Here is an 18,537-nt window from a genome sequence, read left to right on the forward strand (position 1 = left end):
ATATAGGAAGATTTGAGTGACCTTGAAGATGGGAGTGACAGAAATTAAATGAAATTCAATAGTACAAAATGCTATGTCATTTATTTAGGGTCTAATAATAAGAACTTCTGCTGCCAGCCTGGGGCTCATCATTTGGAAGTGACAGACAGGGCCGACGAGGTGGGGGGGAAACCAGTACAAATTACCGGGGTTCGGCGGTCCAGAAGGGGGCCCGGGGCCCAGCTTCCCTGGCTTCATCAGCCCTGTTTAGCTGATCTGTCCTGGCTGAGGGGCCCGAAAATTTTTTTTCACTGGGGCCTGAACCCGCTCTCGGCAGCCCTGGTGACAGAGCAGGAGAGAGACCTGGGTGTGTAGGTTGCTAACAGGATGAGTATGAGCCAGCAATGTGATGTAGTTATGAAAAAAAGGCAAATGCGATCCTAGGATATATTAGAGGTATTTCCAGTAGAGATAGAGAAGTAATAATGCCGTTGTACAAGGCACTGGTAAGACCTTATCTGGAATACTGTGTACAATTCTGGTTCTGTGTACAATTCTGGAATACTGTGTACAATTCTGGTTCTGTGTACAATTCTGGAATACTGTGTACAATTCTGGTTCTGTGTACAATTCTGGAATACTGTGTACAATTCTGGTTCTGTGTTCAAGAAAGATGAATTTAAACTGGAACAGGTGCAGAGAAGAGCTACTAGAATGATCAGGGGAAAGAAGGGCCTATCTTATGAGAGCAGACTGGAAGAGCCTGGTTTGTTTAGTCTAGCAAAAAGAAGGTTGAAAAGGGATATGATTGCTCTTTATAAATATATTAGGGGGAGTTAATACTAGGGATGGTGAAGAGCTATTTAAGCCTACAGACAAAGTTAGCACAAGACCAAGTGGATATAGACTGGCTATGAAAAAATTCAGGCTGAAAATCAAAAGGTATCTAACCACCAGAGAAGTGAGGTTCTGGAACAGCCTCCCAATAGGAGAGGGAGGGGCTAAAAATTAATTAGTTTTAAATGAGAGCTGGACAAATTTATGAGTGTAATTGTATGGTGGGGGTTGCTTGTGATGGTAGGGTGCAGGGCTCACTTGTGAGCTCAGGAGGCCAGACTAGATGATGTGGCGGTCCTGTCTGGTCTTAAACTCTATGACTGTGTTGTATAACCATTGATGTTTTAAATGATGGACTTAAACAGCAATGAAAGACTAGATGTACAACATGCAGTGATTTCAGTGGGTCCAGGATTTCACCCCTGAGTTTTAGACACAGTTGTCTAAACGGCATCCACAAAATCTGCATGTATTCCTACTATGCATGGATGTATCCACAGCTGCACCTACAAAATAGGTCATTCCTATGATTCTGCAGAATGGCACAGCTGGTCATTCAGAATTCCCTGCTATATGTTTATAAATGACATGGTTCTTCATACATGGCAAGAGGTGCAATTATGCTAGATGCCCATCTAGCACACTTATTGGGAGGTATTTAACATTTAAAAAAACCCAAACCCTAGCCTTGCTACCTGTTCCAATGCACATTGCAAGGGTAGGGATGCAGCTGGCAGGTCTTTACTGACAACCCAAACGAGGGTAGATTGCAGTCAGGTTTGTTTACCAGATAAAACACACAACAAGGGTTGATTTCCATTTTCTCAAGCTAAAGCCTAAACATGTGACCTGTTCCAGGCTAACTGTGTAATGTAATTATAGCTTCGGGGGGGAAATTAGCTATCAGAGCAGAAAGCTGCTTCCTCCCCCTAGAGAGTAAATCTTTCCAATCCAGCCATTAATCTGGATCCTCCCCCCTCCGCCTAGTAGCAAATGCCAGCATGTCCCTATAGCTCTAGGTGAGTTTTGCCCTTTTCCTGTGCCCTTCCCTGGCCCGCGCTGATGGGGAGAGAAGGGCTGCTTTTCGGACGAGGCTAAGCCTATCTGTGGGGGAGGACAGGAAGGGGAAAGGAGAGAGGGGGGTGATTTTTACTGCCCCGGTATTTTGATACTCCCAGGAGCAATGACATCACCCAGCCTCCTGGATGCGAAGAGACAAAGGCGAGAGGCAGCTGCAGAAGGAGGCGGCTGCTGCTGCTGCAGAGATCACCACGGAGACCCAGCACCGCTGCTCCATCCCCTCCTGGCCCGCCGCTGAGCTGAGCGCGCCGGCTGGCTCCAAGCAGCCCTTGCCCATGCAGACTGCCCCGGCGAGCGGCGGGGGGAAAGGGAGCAGCAGGCAACGCGCAGCATGCACTGGGGTGTTGGTTTTGCCTCCTCCAGGTCCTGTGTGGTTGAGCTGAGCCGGAATCAGAGCCTCACCCTCGGCTGGTGTGCAGGGTCCGAAGAGCACTTCTCCTTTTATGGGGACATCATCGCTTTCCCTTGGCAGGATTACGGTGGGATCATGGCAGGGCTGGGTTCTGATTCGTGGTGGAAGAAAACCCTTTATTTGACTGGGGGAGCCCTGCTCGCTGCCGCGGCGTATCTGCTACATGAACTCCTGGCAATTAGGTGAGAGACAGGGAGAGAGAGAGCGTGGGGCAGGCTGCAGCAGGGAGTATTTGGAATAGACGCTGCAATGGGAATAGGAAATAATGAGACAGTGCTGATCTGATGGGAATGCATTGTACTCGACCTTCAGCCCTTGAGAAACTGACACAATAGCGACGAGCAAGGCAGAAATCAGGAGTCTTTTGTAATTGTTTTTACTGGGCATTTCAGAGCTTCACCTCTGTAAGGATTAATGTCACAGCAATAGATACATCATTCTTAAAACCCAAGTGTCATAGGTACTAGGGGGATCAACCACAGGGCTCTTTTCAGAGAGAGTTTTAGCCTTATCTGGAAACATCTGACTTGTCTGGCCTGTGTTTTAAGGACAGAGGCTCAGAATTAAACCAGTGGGCTTTAAAACAAGAACTACCTTTATCATGGACCCACCTTACCCTCAGATCTTGCCATTTTAGCTGGTTTGCAAAAAATTGTTTAATAGATTGTCATGTATTAAACCATCTTCAACCAAACTACCAGTATGTTTAAATAAGACAACTCTGCATAATAAACCTCAGCATCAAATTAAACATACTGGTCAGTGCTTTTTTGGGGTTGCTCAAAAATCTAATATGAAAATGCATATTTAAAATGATGCAGCATCAACTGGTTATACAAGATCTCTTGGAAATAAGAAGAAGCCACAATTGTTTTCAATGTAGTATTGTGTCTGGTTATGATCTCTAGCTTCATAATGGTGTGACTAATAGGGATCATGAGAGCAGGAATAGACACAGGAGTATGTTTGTCATAGACTGAGATCTGAAGTAAACAGTTGCATATGGTGCTGCAGTTTGTTTACAAGGATAGTAAATCATCTCATAAAATGGTGGCTTTAACTACTGATTTCCCAAGGATGTACCTGGAAATATAATATCCACAACAGAGGTGATATGTTACCAGTACACTGTTTTAAAGAAATCAATGAGAACAATCTCAGGGGATTTGAGATATGTACACCATAGACGTATGGTGGAGACTAACATTATGAAAATGGAATGGAGATGAACTTCAGACCTCTATGGGCCCCAGCCTTCCCTTCTTACTCAGCTAAGTCTCTCATTGATTTCAGTGAGGACTGCATAACTGGGTCCTAACTGGTTACTATGATCGTTGCACAAGACAGCTGTGTAATATAAACAATGGCAAAATATAGAAGTTATTTCTGGATACAACATTTATAAAGAAATAAAGGATCAAAGTAGCCCTGTACTAATGAGCTGCCATGCACAACATAAGGTAAACAAAAATAACGTTGCCATTGATAACCTTTGAATAACACTAGCACTGAAAGATATATTTGCCTTATATATTTTATGCGCTTATTTTAATTCAGCTTACAATAAATAACTGTATAAACATAATTCTTGGAAAATACTTGAATTCGGGGATGTTTTTAAAATTTAAATTTCATAGATTATCTTGCCTCTATTCTTAGGAGAGATTTACAGAATGAAATTACTTCACAGAGCCATATTTTAAAAGATACTAAATTTTCTGGAGAAATGTGTAGATGTGATTTACAGGTTCAGCAAATAAGTGCCATCTGCACAGGCTACTAGCAATGTTAAATCTGTGTTTGAATGTTTCAATATGTACAGTATATAAAAGGATGCTATGAATGAGGAGGAAGAAGAGACTATGGATCTGTTGTTTGTGGCCCATGCGGTTGGGGTGACGGGCATGAATGAATGATGAATGATGAATGTATTAAATGATTTAAAATCAGACATTTGAAAATATGTCAAATTTGGCAGTCAAATTGCAATTGCTAGTGGCCAAATTTTTAAAAGCAAAGCAAACTAACATAATCTCTGGCCGTTCAGAGCTCATTTTTGAGAGGTTAAAATCATCATCATCAGGTTAACCAAAACTGCATGGGCTACTGTCTGTGATGTGCAGTGCAACCCTATTCTGTACAGCATCTTTCATGGACAATATATCCCAAATGCTTCACAGACTGAAACTATTCAACACAATGTATTGTATCAAGATAGTGTGTGATGATTCAGTTAAGGCCCGGAGTCATAAAGGGGGTGATTTCCAAAGACATAAAGAGCCAGTAAGCACCTCACTCCCTTTGACACATGTGCCTATGAAAATCTCCCTTAAAGTCAATAACCAAAAGCAGTTACCGTAAGAGAAATTTACAGGCCAGAGCAAAGAAGAACAGATATGTTTTTAGATAAGAAATCAACAGAGATGAAGACTGGATGAGGTGAATGGAAACTGAAACACTATTAGAGATGGCAGAAGCATCAGAGCAGAAGGCTTTTACACTAGCAGTTGCAAATTTGTGTGAAGGCACAGATAACATGCCAGTGCTAGACAAGTGCCAGAGGTGCAGGAGTGTGCTTAAAAGACAATGGGCCTTCTTACTCCTTTGACTTGCTCCAGTTTTACACCTGTACAGCTACATTGACTTTGATGGATCTCATGGAGCTTGGGTCAAATTCTGCTCTCGGTTACACTAGTGTAAATCCTTTGGTATCCTCTTGATTTGCCTTAGTGTAATTGAGAGCAAAAGTTTGGTCCCAAGTCCAGGAGGTAGATTGGAACAAGTCCATGGTGGGCTTTGAGAACCATGAATGGGACATTTTGAATTGGATCCTGAAATGAATGAATAGCCATTGGAGTTGTTGACAGCAGGGGTGATGTGGCTGTGAGTCTCTGTAGATGGGAGAAGGGAGGCAGCAGTCTCCGGGATATTCTGGAGTTAGGAGAACATGGATCTTGAGAAGCCATAGAGATGAGAGTTAAAATAGTTGAGGCGAGAAGGGATGAAAGCTTCCACAGGGTGGAGTCAAGGCAGTGGGGTATTTGGGCAGTCAAGTGCAGAGGTGGTAATGGACACATGTACAACGGGAGAAGATACAAAGAACAGAGAACAAGGCCAAGGATAATGACCTGTTTACAGACAGTGGAGGTGAATGGCATATTTGAGGGCTGGAACTATGCTTGAGTTGATCATGTTCTTCAAGAGAGCCTCTTTTTTCTTTAAGGCCCTTAACTGAAGGAAGTAGATCTGCAGGGCCTGGTTTTACATTGCCTCACCCCTTGTGTTGTCATTTATAACTGTGCAGAGTGCCTGAAAACCCCTACCACAGCAAAGTCAGAGCATTTTACACTCACTTTGTCTAAGGGGTCAGTAAAAGACTTAGACTGAAAACAGAATTCAACTATATTAACAGACAATAGATTTCCAAAGGGGCCTGCACCTCGATTTGAAATTTCCAAGGAGGTCTTCACCTCCATCTGAAATTTTTTAGGGGTTCGCAAATGAAAAAAGGTTGCGAACCCCTGCCTTAGTCCACACAAGCTTGGGTGTCAATTTTAGTTCATACTAACATTCTGCACACTAACTGGCTTGTATGAACCCTACTGACATGCACTAAAAGTTCGCTAGTGCATGTTAATATAGTCCCATTTCAAACAGTAATATGCTACCCAGAACAAGAGAACTTTTAATGTGTGCCAGCAGGGTCCACACAGGCCAGGTAGCGTGCAACATGCTAGTGCACATTAAAATTCACACCCTAGCTAGTGTGGACTAAGGCACCATGTAGACAAGCCCTAAGTGACTACATGAGGCACAAGGCAGGGCAGATTCAGGCTTCATTGCTTGCTTATTTATTTTAGTCAACGAGCCTGGGCTTATTGCCTAAGGTTTGCAAGATTTTTTGGTCTCTCCAACATAGAATTAACTAAGCTTCCTGTCTGAATCCTGCTCCTGCAATGTAAGTGCTTTTTAGTGATTTCAGACTTGATGAATAAAGAATTACAATAACCTATTAAAGGGAGGACAAAATGTTTTGCCTCAGCCATTCTCGCTCCTTCATGCACTTAATATATTGATATGTGGCACATGCTGTAATCTGGGTTTCTTTTAATTCTGTTTTGTTTTGCCAGGAAAGAGCAAGAGGTTGATTCCAAAGATGCTATTATACTGCATCAATTTTCAAGACCTAACAATGGTGTTCCCAGTTTATCTCCTTTTTGTTTGAAAATGGAAACTTATTTAAGGATGGCTGATTTACCCTACCAGGTAAACTTGAGTGCACTGTTTCCCTTTACATTATGGTTAACTATAGTAACACACAATACTAAATATGCAGGGGAAATATCTATCATATCCAAGAGAAGTGTATATGTACACACATAGCTAGCTAGATACACACTTATCACTATAGTGAAGTTTTGGTCTGTGATCTTCAAGGTAGACCTAACATAAGTTGGTTGGTCTAAACATTCAAGCACTATTCCAGATTTCATTGCTTGATGGCAATTGAAAATTTAATTTTTGGGGAAATGAACTTTTGGAGTGGCTCAGGGTTCATATAATGCTACATAATGGACTGGGTTTGCTCTAAAATTAAATGTTGTTTAGTTTTATTTACCTACCAGGTCTGCTATGTTAATAGAGCAAATTTAAGCTGTTGCCATTTTTTTTCCTTTCCTTTGAGGGTGTCTCTTCTATGCTCTCCTAATAGAATAGTGACAAATCCTGCATTTGGCCTTTCATTGCAGACACTGCCCTCCTCGCTGAGGAGGACAGGATTGCTTGCAGAGCCCATGAATGCCCTTTCTTAATAGTGGATGGGTTGCTGTTGAGGCACTGTCTTTCTCCATGGAATGAATCCCAAAGTAAACCAGGGATTGAGAGACAGGAGACTGGGAAATGTATTCGGACTTTCCACTCTGTTAAGTCAAGATCTAGCCACCAGGCCACTGTATAAGCTCACACTCCATTGTTGCAGTTTTAACAGAGCTGTTTTACATTTTATAATATATATGTTTGTCAGCTCGCTGAGGCAGAGAACATACCTTTTTCTGCGTGTAAATTTAAAATGGACTATACGAATGCTTAATAATATGATAAAAATACATGATGGTACAATGTGGTATAAATGTTTGTTTTATTGGTAGACGTTTTGGGATGACTACATTATTCACAAGTAGTGGAGCCATGAGTACATTGTGTGGTCATCTCAGATGGGTTCCAGTAACACTTTTATATCACACTGCTATGAAAATTATTTTGGTTTTGCCATGTAGCTGGCAGGATTTTTTTATTTTTTAGAAATGTTATTTAGAGTATTTTTATTTTTATTGTTGTTGGTATCCACCCCCAGCAAAACTCTGCTGCTTTACTGCTATGAATAGAATAGTGAACACGTATGGGCATCTGAGGTAAAGAAAAATGATAACTGATATACCTTAGAACCCTTTAAGAGTAACTAAAATAGTTTTAAAAAAAGTCATGTCTGGTTTTAATGTCCATTATCTTGTGATTTTCCTGCACTAGAACCAAGTATTGTACTGGAAAGGAGGAAATTCCTGGCCTCCCAAGGATATATGCCTCCCAGGTCCAGCTGGCACAGCTCACAAGATAGTGAACTTTAAACATATCATAGGTGCAGCATGGGCAAAAGCCCCTCTGACATCTCCGACCAATTTGAGGCTGAATTGTAATTTAGGGATGAAATTGCTGTTTGCAGGGACAAACATATTTTTGGCGGGTTGTCTTTTCTTTGCAATTGGTTGGTTAAGCAGGTTTGGAATGATTAAAATAGCTCTAGTGAAGGTGGAGTAGTGGGCAGAAAGGCAGGTGAGGCTGACAAAATTACAATATAAAAGCAGCTTATCCCATGGTTCTGCAATTTTTAAAGGAATATTACTTACCATGTATATGATACACCCCCTGGACATCCTGTTCTAGGAATGTGTGTATTGGGGCCCTCTATGCCATAGGAGGTAGGTCTGGCTGGCAGGAGGCATCAGTGGTCCTGGCTGCAGTGTGTGATGGATGCTGATAATGGCCAGTGACAGGGGCACTATCGAATGGGCTGGTTCAGAGTGGGCAGACCTGCCTTCCACACAGCTGGTGTGTAGATCTCAATAGCTGTTGTGCCCTGGCACTGAATCCTGACCCATGGGGAGTGCATCATGTGTGTACTGAGCACAGGCATTTTTGCAACTGCCCATTGTCAGGGGACAATCACACACATGCTACTCTAAGAATCTTCCTTTTTAGCAGGAGGCTGTGCTATGCTGCCCTCTGCCCAGGGTCTGCTAGTGTTGTCTCCAACACATGCACCCTCAACCAGCTTTATTTTGCACTGTACTTACTCTGGATTTTTACATGCAGTTGGAAGGAAGCATGTGGCACAGTCCTCTTTCCTCTGGCCATACAGAGACTTTGCATGATCATATCTACTTTCCTACCACCACTTAGCACGTCAAGTGTGTGTAAGGCTATGCTTGTCTCAGCCCTGCACAGGAGCATGACAGCAGTCTTTTCTTGGTGTTCTCCAGTCAGGTCAGTTGAGTACACCATGCACTCTTAGGATATGTCTACATAGCAATTCAACATCCACTGCTGGCCCATTCATAGAATCATAGAATATTAGTGTTGGAAGGGATCTCAGGAGGTCATCTAGTCCAACCCCCTGCTCAAAGCAGGACCAATCCCCAACTAAATCATCCCAGCCAGGGCTTTGTCAAATTGGGCCTTAAAAACCTCTAAGGAAGGAGATTCCACCACCTCCCTAGGTAACCCATTCCAGTGCTTCACCACCCTCCTAGTGAAATAGCGTTTCCTAATATCCAACCTAGACCTCCCCAGTGCAACTTGAGACCATTACTACTTGTTCTGTCATCTGTTACCACTGAGAACAGTCTAGATCCATCCTCTTTGGAACCCCCTTTCAGGTAGTTGAAAGCAGCTATCAAATCTCCCCCCCCCGATTCTTCTCTTCTGAAGACTAAATAATCCCAGTTCCCTCAGCCTCTCCTCATAAGTCATGTGCTCCAGCCCCGTAATAATGTTGTTGCCCTCCGCTGGACTCCTTCCAATTTTTCCACATTCTTCTTGTAGTGTGGGGCCCAAAACTGGACACAGTACTCCAGATGAGGCCTCACCAATGCCGAATAGAGGGGAATGATCATGTCCCTCGATCTGCTGGCAACGTTCCTACGTATACAGCCCAAAATGCCGTTAGCCTTCTTGGCAACAAGGGCACACTGTTGACTCATATCCAGCTTCTTGTACACTGTAACCCCTAGATCCTTTTCTGCAGAACTGCTGTCTAGGCACTCGGTCCCTAGTCTGCAGCAGTGCATGGGATTCTTCCATCCTAAGTGCAGGACTCTGCACTTGTCCTGGTTGAACCTCATCAGATTTCTTTTGGCCTAATCTTCTAATTTGTCTAGGTCCCTCTGTATCCTATCCCTACCCTCCAGTGTATCTACCACTCTTCCCAGTTTAGTGTCATCTGCAAACTTGCTGAGGGTGTAATCCATGCCATCCTCCAGATCATTAATGAAGATATTGAACAAAACCAGCCCCAGGACCTACCCTTGGGGCACTCCACTTGATACCGGCTACCAACTAGACATGGAGCCATTGATCACTACCTGTTGAGCCCAATGATCTAGCCAGCTTTCTATCCACCTTACAATCCATTCATCCAGCCCATACCTCTTTAAGTTACTGGCAAGAATACTGTGGGAGACCGTATCAAAAGCTTTGCTAAAGTGAAGGAATAACACCCTCACTGCTTTACCCTCATCCACAGCTGACTTGGGATCATGGGGCTGTCAAATTGCATTGTAGACATTTGGGCTTGGGCTGGAGCCCAGATTCTGGGACCATCCCCCTTTGCAGGTCCCAGAGCTTGAGCTCCAGCCTGAACCCAAACCTCTACACCACAATCTTACATTCCTGCAGCCCGAGCCCTGCAAGCCCAAGTCAGCAGACCTGGGCCATCTGTGGGTGTTTAATTGCTGTGTAAACATACCCTAAACCTCCCCTGTGTATTGTGTATCTGGGCCTGCTGGAACAGATGTTACTGCAGGGGCTGCAGGTTACTTGGAAACCTAGCTGAAGTTTTAATAAACTTTTAAAAAGTTTAATCAGGAGGGAAAATTTTCTACCATGACCCCCAAATTGCCTAATGTTCAGTCCCTGGGTTGAAATCTATGGGGCTGCATGGGGTTTAAAGGCAGAATTTATCCCAGCTAAACTGTTGACAGGAAGGGACAAAGACAGACCTTTTAGCTAACAAAGTCTTTGCTGCTGGCCCTGGAGGAACCTACCTTTCCTTGTGTTTCACAAGATGCTGCTTGGGGCAGCTTCCTTATAAATGTAGTCGCAGGGAGCTGTCCAACAATCTCACTGGCTGAGACAATGGAATCTGACTGCCGATATACAAACTTCTATGGGGTTTGAGGATTTAGAGATTTTTGCCTCTCTCTGCTCCCCCTCCCCAAATCTAAGCTTTTATTTACAAGGAAAGAAAGATTCTAGCCCTGCAGGTTTTAGAGGGCCCCTTTCCCAGTGTAAATTAAAGCACCGTACTTTGTTGGGTCCCATAAACATTGTAAAACCAGCAGTGCTGGAGGGACCGAGTTAGACCATGGTTGTCTCCTGGCATGGTTTGTTATAGTTACAGGGCAAATGTGCCTTAGACGCCTTCTAGTACCTCTTGAGTGTACCCAGTGGGTGACAGGCCTGGCTCCCTGCACCTCACTCTGGGTGGAACCATGTAGGCCAGCCACTCTTATTTGGGGTCTATGGGCTGTAGCCCCCTTTTCCCCACTGTGCTAATCCAACAGGCCCAACTTCCCTTGGCATTGGCACCTGCCAGCCCTTTCTTTCTGGGGACCTGTGACGAGCAAGTTGATTAAAGTGACTCAGAATCAGCAGCTTCAAAACAAAGCTGTATTTATTCCTTCCTCCAAAGGTAGAAAGCATGTAGAGCAAAGGGTACAAACAATAAAAGGCCTGTATGCCTCGTTCTTACTTACATCTTAGTCTATTCTTGCCAACTTTTGTAAATTTCCCTCAGTCCAGCTAATCCCCATCTCTGGCTGGGAGGAACTGATTGCTCTCTCTCTCTCTCTCTCTCTTTCCTTGCCAGCTCTCACTGACACTTCCTGGGCAGTGTCTGGCCACTCACTGAACCCCAGCCCTTTTCTAGGCCCAGGGTCCTCTAATAATTGGTATCCTCCTTCTGATCCTAGATTTAGCCTTGGGAAGAATAAACTGTTCTCAGGCTACCTTGTAAGGGGTATTCCCTAATAAACAGCTTTTTTCATTGTTCCCTCTAGGTCTCCTATCTGTTCCATTGTTTTACCTTTCCTTCTTGGTTCCTCTAACAACTCTTTTTTATCTAACTCCATAGCCAAGTACCCATCATAGACAAACGCAGAGAGGCGTGTACCATATTCATAAAAATAATACAGCTATTTCCCAGTTTGTCTTATGGTTAAAGTACCATTTTTTTCTTGCAGTGCTGATGGGACCTAGCCATGTGTTAGCTGTCGCTGAATCATGCTAACGCCATGGCTGCTCTGCAAGAGGGAACCTTCTTTTAAGCATGACTGGGGATAATAGGAGTTTTGCTGTTGACTTCAGTGGGAACAGAGTGAGACCAACACTGAGTGCTTTTGAAGATCTAGTTTTATCTCCCGAGCTGGCACTGTACCTTTGAACTGCAGAAGCAACTCTACTCTCTGAAGCAGCAAGGATTCTCTTTTTACCACCCTACTAGGAGTCTGGTGCTACCCACAGACACACCTTAGCTTCTAAGGACATGTCTACGCTTTGTCATGGGGCATAATTCTTAGCTTGAGAAGACACACCCACGCTAGCGCTGATCAAACTAGAGTGCTAAAAGTAGAGTGTATCCGCAGCAGCATGAATGTTGGGAGAGATTAGCTGCCCAAGTATATACCCCTCTGATGGCAGGTATGTATTCAGGAGAGCTAGCCCCTCCTGTTGCTTTCACCTCCACAGCTACACTGTAGTCCACTAGCTGGATCACAGCTAGCGTGGGTATGTCTCCTCAAGCTGTGAATCGCACCTCCAGCTCCAAGTGTAGACACACCCTCAGAGAAAAGGAGGATTAAAAAAAGATGGAATTAAGCTACTGAGGAACCTTTAGAACTTCTTAGAAACTCCGGTTAGCTGGACAATAGCAGACAGCACAGTTTTGAACTGGATCATTTGCTACTCCCTGCAGCACACATTTTAATGGTCACTGGAGAGCGATTATCTGGTGAATTTATCCAATGTTTCTCCCCCTCCCTCCAGATATAAATATAATAGAGAAGCAGAAGGTGACATTTACACATCAATTTTGCTGGCATTTCTTGCATTTAGTATATGTTGGCAGCTGGTGCTGCCTGTGCCCTACGGGTGTATAGACCTTTAAAGGAGAATGTGCCTCCCATTTCTACCCTTCCTTTGTCTTCCGTCAGCACTGTGGCACCTTTCAGGCCACACAATGTGGCGAGGACATTTTTGAGCCTGCCTGACTTCTGAACCATCAAGAAATTCACTTGTTGCTAGAATTCCTTGTCCATTTTTATTGACCACTGTCAACAAGTCACTGTTCTATTTTGAGCCAATGTGTTTGCTTGTTGAATATAAGCTTTGCTTTGCCAGTCGTCCTGTGCTAAACGTTGCCACTGATTGCTTTCTCTTCCCAAGCCATCTTGATCTGGCCTGATTGCTTTGTTGGTGTCTGTGAATGTTATAATGTAGCAAAAGGTTTTTATGCCGGGTGTTGAACTTTGATGATGTTCTCTGTAGAGTTTGGTTTGAAGGAACCAGTTTTGGGATCAGGGGTTTTCTGTAAAATAGAATTTTTGAAATACATGGATTTTTTTTTTACAGTCTGACAAAGTATAAAGGCAACAGAAACGTTATATTTATATAAGATATGTTAAGATCTAGTTTTAAAAAAATAGATACAAAGGACACAACACAAACTGCAGTAATTGGAAATATTAGGCTTAATTATTCCTGGTTATCACTGTAAAAGGGCCCCAAAATGTCTTTCAATGCTATTCAGTTTGTAAATTCTGTCTATATAAAATGAGCTTCCCATGGGCTCTTGTGACAATTGCTTTGTAGATTACAGTTAAAGTTAATGTACTAGGGCGGATTTATTAGTTTTGACATGCCAATACCATGGCCACTCACTGTTCTTTGCAGTGGACTGGTTCTTAAGTGAGAGTTCGGTAAATATTTTATAACAATTAGTAGCAGCTTTAAAGATATCAAGGTTTTGGGCCTAAAGATATTTGCTTCAGACACAGTATAATGTAGTATAAGAGATTTTGCCCAGGGATGGAGGGTATCTTAAAATATCACAGGATAATGAATAGAAGTCTTATATTCCATTTTCTTTGCTTAATCATATTGTAAGAAAACATTAAAAAAACAAACTCTAGGAAACCTAAGATTCAGCAGATTTTACCTGTGTAATATGCTTGTCAACTTTGTTTCTAGAATCTTAACTTTTGCATTTCCTAAGTTTAAAATGTGTAAACTTGGATGTTGCATTAACGTAATTCTTTACACACACACACACACACACACACTCATACATGTATTATATAAAATATTCCTCATTTTTATTAATCCAAGCTATATTTATTTAAACTATTGCAGTAAAGAAAATTATGCAATTATATTTTATAAAAGTTAACAGCAAATGCCCAAAATATCAATATTTTTGGCATAAGGGGAAAAAACCCTAATGGAACAGTCCTGTGGCGTTTAATTGAGATTAAACCAACAGTACTGTATATCTATTTAATAGGGTCCAATAGAAACTATTTTAAAATCCTGTAGAACTTAATAAGAATGAGATTCTTTCTATAAGTTTTTTTTAACCATTGTATAGAAGGACTATTAAATTCTATAGGACGGTTTAAAAAAATCTATAAAAAGGTTACCAGTCTATTTAAAATTTTATAGGCCTTTTTTCATAAGGGAAGAGCCTGGACTAAAGAGCATGGAAGAGTTGGTATTCTCTTTTAAGTTTCAAGTCATCTGTTTCTGTAGCCTTTCTGCTATGAGCCAGAACACCTTCCATCTTTCCTCCTCACTCATACATTAGACAGATGATTCCCATTCCCTTATTCATTCATTTCTAGGTACAAGTCATGACACATCATATTTTATTCTCATATCAGGATATCTGTGTATGGGCAGAAATCCAAGAGTGGCTAGAACCAGAAGACACTGTTCCCAACAATGTTCCCCAATATTTCTTCTAATTTGATTCAGAAGGAAGATTTGTCTGAGAAAGAACACGTATTTGTAATGTATCACACATACATATTATTAAATGTAGCCAGGGTGAAGTGCCATCTAACGAGGATCTCCTACTGAATCTCCATTGCCACACAGTATGCTATGTGTTTGTCTATCTTCCACCTTAGTGGATTTCTGGAAGTTAAATTTTTGAGGCCTAAACAGGTTGACATTGTATTGCCAACCCCAAACCTTCAAAAATCATGAGTCACGCACCCAAATTAATTGGCTTAAAATCATAACATCTTAAAAAATAATAAATTTGAGGGTTTTTTTATTTGGCTTCTCATTTTGAGCCTTTAGGATTCACATTTTTGAGCTTTTTACCATGGCCATGAAGGATATCTTTAAATGGAAGCTGAGATTTTTATGTAATAACAGGACTCCAGGAGCTGGGTCTTTAAGAAGAACACCAACTATCATGAGACTTGCTGTAAAATCACAAGAATAGTTAACATTGTTGTGTCCTTTTAAATAAAGGAAATAAAAGAACAAGGATACAGTAGCTCATACCTGTGCTTTTAGGAATAAGCAGACTTGTAATTAAAGAGAATTATGGTCTAATGATCTAATCACATGACTGGAAGCCAGGAATTCCCGTGTTTTACTCCTGACTCATTCCCTGCTTGATCTCTCTGCTTCAACTTCCCTATCCGTAAAATGAGGATAAATACTTAGGTGCAGAGACCTGCTAACTTTAATGGGACTCCACACAGGTGATGGGCTCTTGTGGATCTGATTGCAGGGACCTTGGCTGCAGATGAGTGAGGTTTGCAGACCAGGAAATGCCAGGATCATAGGCAAAGACATACTTTCCCTCTCCAATGAGGGAGTGACATATCATTCCATTGCTTGGGCCTGGCTGTTTGTTCAAGGCCTGAAAGAAGGCAGGAGTACCTGCCACTGGGGGTTTCCTCATCTGAGCTTGAGTCTAGGTCCTTCCTGTTCCCACTTTCCTTCCTACATCCGCTTTTGGTGTGGATTAGTGGGTGTGCAGATTAGCCACATTTGCCTTTCAGGGCTACTGAGATATTTCATTAGTTAGGTATCAGAGGGTTAGTCTGTATCCACAAAAACAACGAGGAGTCCGGTGGAACCTTAAAAACTAACAGATTTATTTGGGCATAAGCTTTTGTGGGTAAAAAAACCCAAGAAGTGCTTTTAAGATGAAGAATACTACTGTGAATAAGTACCAAATATTATTGTTGTTTTGTCTATGATGCAAAATTGTCCAGAATATTGGGCCTGACCCTGTGGAGTTCTGAGTGCTTCTATCCCCACCGGCCTTTAATTAAATAATTAACATTAAATCACACCACAGAAGGCATCAAAGGCTCATAACACCTTTCAGGACTGGTCTCATTGCTTTGCATTAAAAAACAAAACAAAAGAAAAACAATGATGGGTACATTCTTTTGGCTAGGAATTACTTATGCTGGGAATAGGTTTTTGCATTTCCATTTAGAGTAAGGTTATCGCTCTAGTTTGATAGTTACTTTATGGAGGATATTGATTTTATGCTTTGGGTATTGGCACCTTTTAAAGAAAACTTTATACTGATCAAACAGAAGCTGAAGGGTGTTTTTTGTGTGTGTTTGTTTTTTTGCTTTTGTTTACTTGCTTCTTTTCTTAGAACTATTTTGATGGAAAACTTTCCCCTCAAGGGAAAATGCCCTGGATTGAATACAATCGCAAAAAAGTATCTGGCACTGAGTTCATTATTGACTTTTTGGAAGAGAAACTCGGAGTGAATTTAAATAAAAACCTTGGTCCACATGAAAGAGCTGTTTCCAGAGCAGTGACAAAAATGGTGGAGGAGCACTTCTATTGGTAAGCTTGCATGGTAAAGCTAGTTCTGTTCTGATCTTATCAAACTTGCCGCTGCACATTTTATCTGGAAATGAATGCTTGCTTTGTCTTTCAAATAACTCAGAACCGAGCTGTCAATTCCACAATTCTTTTCACTCTTGGAGTATTGGTGTCTCTTTCTGTTCTTACTTGTGCCAGTGTGAATCAGGAGTAAACACCACTGGAGGGTGCAAAGCCATTGCAAATGAAGTTCAGAATCAGGCCCTTTGCCCATTTGCAAGTTTATAAAGAGGAGCAACAACAGGCTCCTTCACATATACTACTTATGCATATGCAGTCCTTTCACATATACTACTTCAGTGGCACATGAGAAGTAACTGCAGGATTGGGCTGATTAATAATAGGCTAAATTTGAGACTGTTTAATATATTTGTGATTGCCAAAAGGGAGAGAGAAAAATCCAGTTTTTGGGATTAATAGGTGACAGGAATGCAATATTTTGAACTAACTGAAAACTATATATATATTTGCACAGTCCTCTTCATTTAATAGAATTTTGTTGTTATTCTTCCACTATCAGTAAGGGGATGCAGTATTGTTGATTGAGCAAAGTAAGGTCTAACGTTCAACTTGAAGGATTTCTCTCTTTGTCTGTCTGGTGGTAGAGTGACCTGAAGTCATTTAAAAGCCAATAAACCATAATATAGTATAGAACCTCACTAAATCTCCTGTTGCTAATGGTTACACTCACACTCACAAAAATGAGTGTCTGCCCACTCACCAGCAAAGGTTTAGGACTAGACACAGCAACCCTGACTCATGTAGGATGCTGCTTGTGACATCAGTGAGGCTACTGGTTGAGTAAGGCCCTTAAAAGCAGAGTGAGGGTTCCTATTATGAATTCATTGCATTAAAAATATGTATGACAGAACACCGATTCACATTGTGGGGAGCCTTGTCATAAATAATTACAATTAAACTATGCTTGCAAATAAATGAGCAAAGTACATTTTGTGATGCCTTATTCTTGCTTTAAAAAAAAAATATGGGCCCCATCCTGCCTGGGGCTGAGTGCCTCCTGCTGAGGCGTTCCACTCCTCCTGGGCCAGCTGCTGAGAGGAGCTGCTGAGCACCTGGAATTCCAGGTATCTTCAGTGGGCATTGTACATGCCTGATGCTTCTCAAGATCTGAACTATTGACTTCAATGGCAGTTGAAGACACTTGGGCCAAGGTTCACCAACGTATGTAGGTATTGTGACACAGAGCGTCACAATGCCAAACTTTTAGTTGCTTAGAAAATCACAGGAACACACTGCAAATCACAAAGCCTGAGTTAGGTGCCTAGACTCCAAGACACTGAACGGGGACAGAGAGGCACCTTAGACTGTGATTCCCAAAAGCTAGCAGGCTAGGCAGGAAGCCACCTAAATTAGCCATTAGGAGATGCCGACAAAAAGGGTGTATGTTAGGCCCCACCCCTCTCACCAAGATAGGTGCTTAAGTCTAGGTTGTAGGGAGGTGTGTATCTCTACTAGTGATTCACATCTGGGAATCCTATTTGCAGTTAAGCGCCTACAGCATTTCCACAAGAAACTAGGGGAAGGAGGAGGACCTCTCTTACAACTTTTAGCTCAGTGGCTAGGGTATCCACCTCAGATGTGGGAGACCCCTGGTTCAAGTCCCACCTTCACCTGATGAGAGACATTTGAACAGAGATCTGCCACCTGCCTTCTAGGCTGAGGTCAGATTTAAAATGGCCTTAAACAATGGTCTTAGTCAGTTGATATGTCCCCTGCTAGAATAGTCAATGTCAATCCAGATTAGATGAAACAAAAATTACCTTAAAGTTATGGTACAGCAGAGAAAGCTAGGAATTTATACATTAGCTTCTTTACACAGACTGTTCTCTGGGGGTCTTGAACAGTTTCCTAATTAAGGGAAAGGAAAGGAATATTACTCATGGCATTCCGAATTTTTAGCTATGAATTACCATCATAGACATCATGGTTCCTGCTGAGTCTACAGGAGAAGTCTTTTGTCTCTTCAAAATGGAGTCTGTCTCCTTGATGCTTTCTAAGGGATAGTCTAG

The 18,537-nt window shown here is 42.1% G+C and overlaps 1 protein-coding gene across 7 annotated transcripts in view; it reads left to right on the plus strand.

Annotated features, from left to right (window-relative positions):
• The window catches only part of FAXC (failed axon connections homolog, metaxin like GST domain containing), a 58,592-nt gene that overhangs the window by 19,216 nt on the left and 20,839 nt on the right, over positions 1-18,537 (plus strand). The window contains exons 1-4 of one of the 7 annotated variants that reach the window (XM_039532085.1): positions 660-921; positions 1,995-2,490; positions 6,439-6,574; positions 16,272-16,468. In XM_039532085.1, the coding sequence (XP_039388019.1) occupies positions 2,228-2,490; positions 6,439-6,574; positions 16,272-16,468 (596 nt within the window). In that variant the 5' untranslated portion in view covers positions 660-921; positions 1,995-2,227. Of the gene's footprint in view, positions 1-659; positions 922-1,456; positions 1,836-1,994; positions 2,491-3,601; positions 3,769-6,438; positions 6,575-16,271; positions 16,469-18,537 lie in introns of those variants that run through there. The other 6 variants (XM_039532089.1, XM_039532090.1, XM_039532088.1 and 3 more) reach the window with 6 other exon arrangements.

This window comes from Mauremys reevesii, linkage group 3, assembly GCF_016161935.1.
Source record: "Mauremys reevesii isolate NIE-2019 linkage group 3, ASM1616193v1, whole genome shotgun sequence".
NCBI lineage: Eukaryota > Metazoa > Chordata > Testudines > Geoemydidae > Mauremys > Mauremys reevesii.